This window comes from Solanum tuberosum, unplaced genomic scaffold, assembly GCF_000226075.1.
Source record: "Solanum tuberosum cultivar DM 1-3 516 R44 unplaced genomic scaffold, SolTub_3.0 scf00207, whole genome shotgun sequence".
Taxonomy (NCBI): domain Eukaryota; kingdom Viridiplantae; phylum Streptophyta; class Magnoliopsida; order Solanales; family Solanaceae; genus Solanum; species Solanum tuberosum.
This window is the reverse complement of record NW_006239133.1, coordinates 72421-79359: the sequence shown is the minus strand read 5'-3', so window position 1 is coordinate 79359 and position 6939 is coordinate 72421. Positions and strand designations below refer to the sequence as shown.

General features: G+C 35.7%; 1 protein-coding gene across 1 annotated transcript; it reads right to left on the bottom strand.

The window, feature by feature from the left end:
- Positions 1-230: 230 nt before the first annotated feature.
- On the bottom strand, positions 231-1120 carry LOC107062194 (uncharacterized; the record flags this gene model as incomplete). The annotated part of the gene is given in 2 exon segments (XM_015312556.1): positions 231-846; positions 849-1120. Coding segments are annotated over 2 exon segments (714 nt in total), but the record flags the coding sequence as incomplete, so codon positions are not given.
- Positions 1121-6939: the final 5819 nt, after the last annotated feature.

Below are 6939 nucleotides of genomic sequence, written 5' to 3'. Positions count from 1 at the left end.
AAAGAGTTTCCAACCATCTAAAAGAGTTTGTTCTTCTTCTGGAATCCATGTCTTTCGTGTTGAAGGTGTTGTGTTGCTTGGTATTTTTGATTTCTTATTTGATGATGTTTGACTATTCATTTCGCCTATAAGAACTTGTGCGACAGATTATTAAAAAAATCAGAAAGAACCAAATATCATAAGATTCACTTTAAACTAAAGCATACAACAAAAGAGATGTGAAAAGTACATAAGGGTGTGCAATTAAGGTCACAAAAAATCAGAAGTTTCTGGCAGTTAAACTATTTATACTAGGCCAGTTCTAAAGAGCAAATGAAGTCCAAAAAGGTTCTATAGCTAACAAGTAGCAACATAGTTCAAAATGTAGCAATATGTCAATTGTTAAATCTTGCATTCCACATTGATTAAGCCAACTCATCCCTCCAAGTGGTCCACTCCTCCGACGATTCAATAACATCAATATTCTCGTGTTGATACTCCATTTGTTCTTCTATATCAATGTCTAAGGGATCCACTTCCATCTCTCTACGAATGAAATTATGAATCAAGCAGCAAGCACTAATGATCCTGTTATGAACCTTAACCGAGTACCATGAAGAACTTCTAAGAATTCCCCAACGTCCTTTCAACAAACCAAATGCCCTTTCAATTACATTACGAGCTCTAGCATGCCTCATGTTGAAAAGCTCTTCTTTACATCGAGGCGATGGATTATCGCCGCGCCAATCCTTTAACCAATATCTATAACCTCGATAAGGTGAAAGAAATCCTTTTCCATTCGTATATCCTCCATCACACAAATAATAGTTACCTATAATATAAACATATAATTTAGTTACTAGTACCATTCTTTCTATGATGTAACTTGAAAGCATATATAAGGCCTACCCTCATGAATTTTCAAACCATTCCTTCGTACTATAGCATCTCGTAATACACGACCATCGGCAGCTGAACCTTCCCATCCAGGTAACACATAAGTAAAATTGAGATTTCTATCACAAACTCCCAAAACATTAGTTGCTATCTCTCCTTTTCTTGTTCTATATCTTGGTTTGTGTTGGATTGGAACTCTAATGGGAATGTAAGTACCATCTAGTGCACCTAAACAACCCTTTAAGATAAATTATAGTGTTATCTCAAAATATATAATATATTTCATAAACTGTTAAAACTGCATATTTTGTATATTAGTTAAAAGATGCTAAACGACAATTTCACCTATCTCAAACCATTTCCATCGATCTTCAATCCCATCCTCAAGTACCGGTTTAGGATTAACAAGTAGCAATGGAGCTAGTTTGAGAATAGCACTCAAGCATTCATTGAAAGCTTGACTTACGCTCCATCCCGATCTAATATAATCAAACCTTGATGGATCTATTTTTCTCATGATGAGCCAAAGATATTTTAAAAAACATTGCTAATTTTCGCTGCTTGACATACTTTTACTATTCAGTCAGACCTCCAATATCCTTAGTTAAGAGAACTAAAGTGTGAAAGGCATTTCTATCCATTCTTAACTTATCGATACATACACTACCATTATCATTTATGATATAGTGTAAGTGAGAAAATGATTTTCGGAACTCGAACACTCATACGATACCTAACTTCACGTCTGTTTTGACATCGTCTTCTTAGAGAATGACCATAACTAGCCATGAAAAGACAAATAAGGAGAACAAGAACTTGTTGAAACAATATCTCCACAAGAATAATATATTCAATACCTGATAATGGTTGAAGATCCATAATAACACCTATATTTGCGATAAAAATAAGAATGAACACATATAAAGCTTTTAAATAAGTAGCTATGTGCATAAATTTATAATTTTCGACCATATAAAGAGTGAAATAGATGAACTCAAAGCATATTAAAATACAAGCTAAACCTAAATATCATCATCAGATCTATTAACTTTAGACGATTGACTTTTTCACAACTATTTGCTAACTTAAAATTAACGAAACACTTTGATTGCATTCCAAAATGGTTGGCAAACTCTAAATCGTTGATTTGGATAGAGAAAGAATTATACCCAAATTGTGAAATAGAGGTAGAAAAATCAAATAATAATGAAACATAAGAGTACTAACCTTTTGGAGATGAGCAAATAATGTTTGATTGAGCAGAAGGAAGAAGAAACTCAACCTTGACTTTCCATTAACAAAGTACAGAGTAGATGAAAAGTTTCTAAAACAAGTACAATGGAAAATGTTTTTTTAAAAGGCATTGAGGGTAGTTTTGTAATTATATAATATAATGCCAGTGTTAAAGGGCTATGTATTACTAATACCTAGAATTTCTTGGTATTAGTAATTACACAACACAATATAGTGTATAACTAATGCTTGCATTAGTTATACATGACATAAAAGGTGTACCAAACAAGGTATTACTAATACACACACCTAATACATGCATTATTTTTCCTAATACACTCTACCAAACTAAGGATGTAACCCTAGATTGTTATTTTACTGATAGAAAGTAGATGTAGGGCGTGAGGACGAACTCAGTCTATCAGTATGATAACCTTACATACTTGGAAGAACAAAGTTCATAGCGAAATCAACGAAGCTCGAAGAACACTTGAAACCCTAACTTTTCTCCTCTTGGAACATTGCTCTAAAGACTTGAAGTGTTAATGAACGTAAAATAACTGATTAACACTTTATAACCCTTAATTAGGTGTAAAAACGTCATGGTTTAGTCTTAGAAGGGTTGGGAAAGACTAGACTACCACTCTTAAAAACTGACAAAAACTTCTACAGGTCCATCTATGGTTCGTGATTTGTTTTATGGATAGTAGATCCCATTCGTGGAATATATTAAATTTTACGACTCATAATCTCATTCAAGGGGTCCAATCTATGGCCCTTAGAAGTTTCTACGGACCGTAGATCTAATCCGTAGAACTTATACAATTTTCAGGCTCAAAAGTCCATTATAAGGTCCAAACTATGACCCGTAGAAGTTCCTACGGCTCATAGAATGGATCCGTAGGAGTTGGACCCTAAAAATCAGATTCTTTGAAGTTTTTGACGAGTTGACAGTATGGGTCGCCGAAATTTCTACGGCTCGTAGAAACAAGTCGTAGGAGTTGACCTCAGGCAACTTTGATGTTATAGTCTTTGGCAAAACAAGAGTAACCTTTTACTTCAAACTCAATATGAGGCAAATTTGGTGGTGGTGAAAAGAGGACTTGAGGACCTTTAATTTAGTAGGGCATAGGCCACATAATTCGTTATGTTGTGAGAGATATGATCGTTTGAAGTGGACCTAAGTAGAATTTTATGTCAAAATCTAATCGGTAATGAAGCTTTCAACTCGATTTTGTGATAGGGAATTCTCGTGACCTTAATTCATATTCTAATCCATTCCCACACTAAAGAATTGGCATTAACACCTAAGAATAACTTAAGAATCACCCAATACGAACTTAAATGCAAATGAAGAATGGCTCAGGCATTAGGTTAGAAATTTTTGGGGTGTTACAATATCTCCCGCTTGGAATCATTCGTCCTTGAAGGATAGATGAATTGAGCATGGAAAGGGTAGGGAAATGTTTTACAACCTAATTTAATGAAAAATCCACATAAAACTCATGAACTCAAAACATTGAAGGAGGGACTGAATTGAATGTGTACTTTAGAAAGAGTTAATACCTTGGACTAGAACTAAATCGAAGGAAAAAAGAAGAGGGTATCTAGTCTTCATATCCTCCTTAACTTCCCAAGTTGCCTCCTCAACAAACTGATTTCTCCATAAGACATTGACTGATGCAACCTTTTTGGTTCACAACTTGCAAACCTAACGATCAAGAATCTTAACGGGAATCTCCTCATAAGATAGGTTGTCATTAATACCAATATTCTAGGTAGGAACAATAAATGAAGGATCGCCCAAACACTTCTTTAGCATAGAGATGTGTAATACTGGATGGACTACTGCTAACTCTGATGGTAGCTCCAACTCATAAGCTACATTACCAACTCTCTTGGATATTCTGTAAGGATCAATGTATCATAGATTGAGCTTTCCTTTCTTACCAAATCTCATAACAACTTTCATAGGTGAGACCTTCAGATATACCCAATCATCAACCTCAAACTCCATATATCTTCATCTAATTTCTGTATAGGATTTCTAACGACTCTGTGCTGTTCTCAACCTCTCTTAAATTATTTTCACATTCTCTATGGATTGATAAACTACGTCTTGTCCTACCAACTCAGCTCCACCAACCACAAACCAACCAATAGGAGATCTACACCTTCGCCTATAAAGATCTTCATAAGAGCCATCTGGATACTGGAGTGATAACTATTATTGTAAGCAAACTCTATGAGAGACAAGTGATCATCCCAATTACCTTTGAAATTCATGACACATGCTCTCAACATATCCTCTAGGGTCTGAATTATGTCTTCTGCTTGGCCATCCGTCTGAGGTTGAAAAGCAGTACTAAGGTTTACCTTCGAACTCAAACATTTCTAAAATGACTTCCAAAATTGAGCGATGAATTGCACACCCTTATCCTAAATGATGGACAAAGGGACACCATGAATTCAAAATATCTCACGGGTGTAAAAACTCACATAATCTTATGTTGAATTGGTATATTCACCAATAAGAAATGGGTTGATTTAGTCATTTGATCTATAATCACCCAAATCGAATTATGTTGCCTGCGAGATCGGGGCAAGCCAGATTTGAAGTCTATATTAATCATATCTTATTTCCATTCTGGAAGAGCTATGTTCTGAGTCACACCCCATGGCCTTTGGTGTTCCACCTTGACTTGCTGGCAATTTGGGCACTTCACAACAAAATCTGCAATAAACCTCTTCATACTATTCCACTAATAGACTTCTCTCATGTCATGACACATCTATGTGGAACCCGGACGGATCAAATATCTGGAACTTTGAATTTCTTTCATGATCCTTTCTTGGAGCTCATCCACCTTTGGAACACACAATTTACCTTGATATCTCAACACAACATCTCTGTCTTGTTCAAAAGCAATCACCTTCTTCTTATGAGCATTTGCATTTAATTCAAGTAAGATGGGGTCTTTGTCTTGCTTCTTCTAATTCACTTCAGGAACTAATGACGATTCAACCTCATTAATCACAACAAATCCACCTTCACTGGAATCTAACAAACAGACTCCCAAATGTGCAAGTCTGTGAACTTCCTTAGCCAATTTTTTCTTGCCTTCCTCGACATGAGCAGTACTCACCATGGACAACCTACTCATAGCATCAACAACAACATTAGCCTTACCTATGTGATAGAGGATACTCATGTCATAATCCTTGAACAACTCTAACCACCTCCTTTACCTGAGATTAAGTTCCTTCTGACTAAAAACATACTGGAGATTCTTGTGCTCGCTGAAAATATCTACATGAATGTAACACCCCAGAAATTCTATGACTTAAGATAGAGCCTCACCTTATGAATAATGACTTAAAAATAGTTAAAATGATGTTTCTAAACCTAAATTAATGCAATTGACTCGGTTTGGAAGAGAAATAGTCTAAATGTCAAGAAACGACCACGACGTCCGGAAACTAGAGAAGAATGTGTTCTAGTGTGTCCTTAGGTTTTGGGCAGGTTTGGGAGTGTCGTATGATGGTATAATATTGTAAAAAAATTTAAATTAGGTAAATATATATTTATAGGGTCAAAACGTTCGAATACGACGCCCCCAAGAAGGACCCCAACCTTGGCGAAGCAAGCTGCCAAGGCAGCTAGCAGATTGCACTTGGAGGGAATAGCTCCGCGTTGCGGACTAGCTCCCCCAAGGAGAAAAAAGTTAGTTCACAACGTGGTCGTGTCGCGGATTCTATTGTCTCAAAATTGAATTCCAATTATCTTCAGGGAACAGCTCCGCGTTGCGGACTTGTTCCGTGACGAAAATGCAGAAATTCAGAAATCGATTTTTAGTTCATTAAAGAGTCCAACTAAGTGAGGGGTATTTAGGGTACTTTAGGGGACGTGTATTTAATGATTTTTAAGTCAATTTAACTCACTTTTATCACTCAAATACAAAACTCGAAAGATCAAACCTAAAGTTCCTCCTTCTCTCTACTCTCTCTCTTCCCAATAACTCCATTGAAGAAGATTGGAGCTTCAAGAAGAAGACCAACTCTACCAAGGTTTCAACTTAGATTTTCGTGGTTAATTCGTCAATAAGGTATGGTTTCTTATCACTCTTGGGATTCCTTTCCCCAAGAGTCCCCCTTCAAGATGAATTTCAAAATCTCCAATTTCTAGGTTTCAATCCAAAAACGTGGGTCTTCTTTCTAAAGTGAAATTGATGTTATAAACTGACTTTGATTGATGTTATATGAACAATTATGGATGAATTTATATTATATTGGCGGTTTCTTGAAGAATTCCCCATGAGATCCATGTTTCTCCTTCTTTTCCTAATTCTAACCCTAGTTTGTGTTGGATATTGATTGAAGGCTATGAATTGAATGTGATGTTATGTAATTCATGCTTGTATGATGATTCTACCCTAGGTTATGTATAATTTCTATGAAATTTGGGTTGAGTCTTTGAATGAAGCCTTGAAGACTATGAAGGGAATATGTCAATTGCTTATATTGATGTGGATTATGTTATTACTTCATGAATTACCTTGTATTATATATTGGTCATGAATTTCTTGGTAATTGAAGTATGGATGTCCCACGAAGGGCAAGAAGGTATGAAGGTTGGTTCTTCTTTGAACTCAAGTATGAAAGGTGAATTACTTAGATTGTAATAATGTTATACCTAATGTGTTGTTGTGGTGTTGATGACCTAGTTTCCTCATCCTTAACCCTCTACACTTGAATTAGCTATGAAGTATGTATGTATGTTATGGTATGATTGTTATATGATTGAAAGGTAGTTCTCATGATTATAGTGTA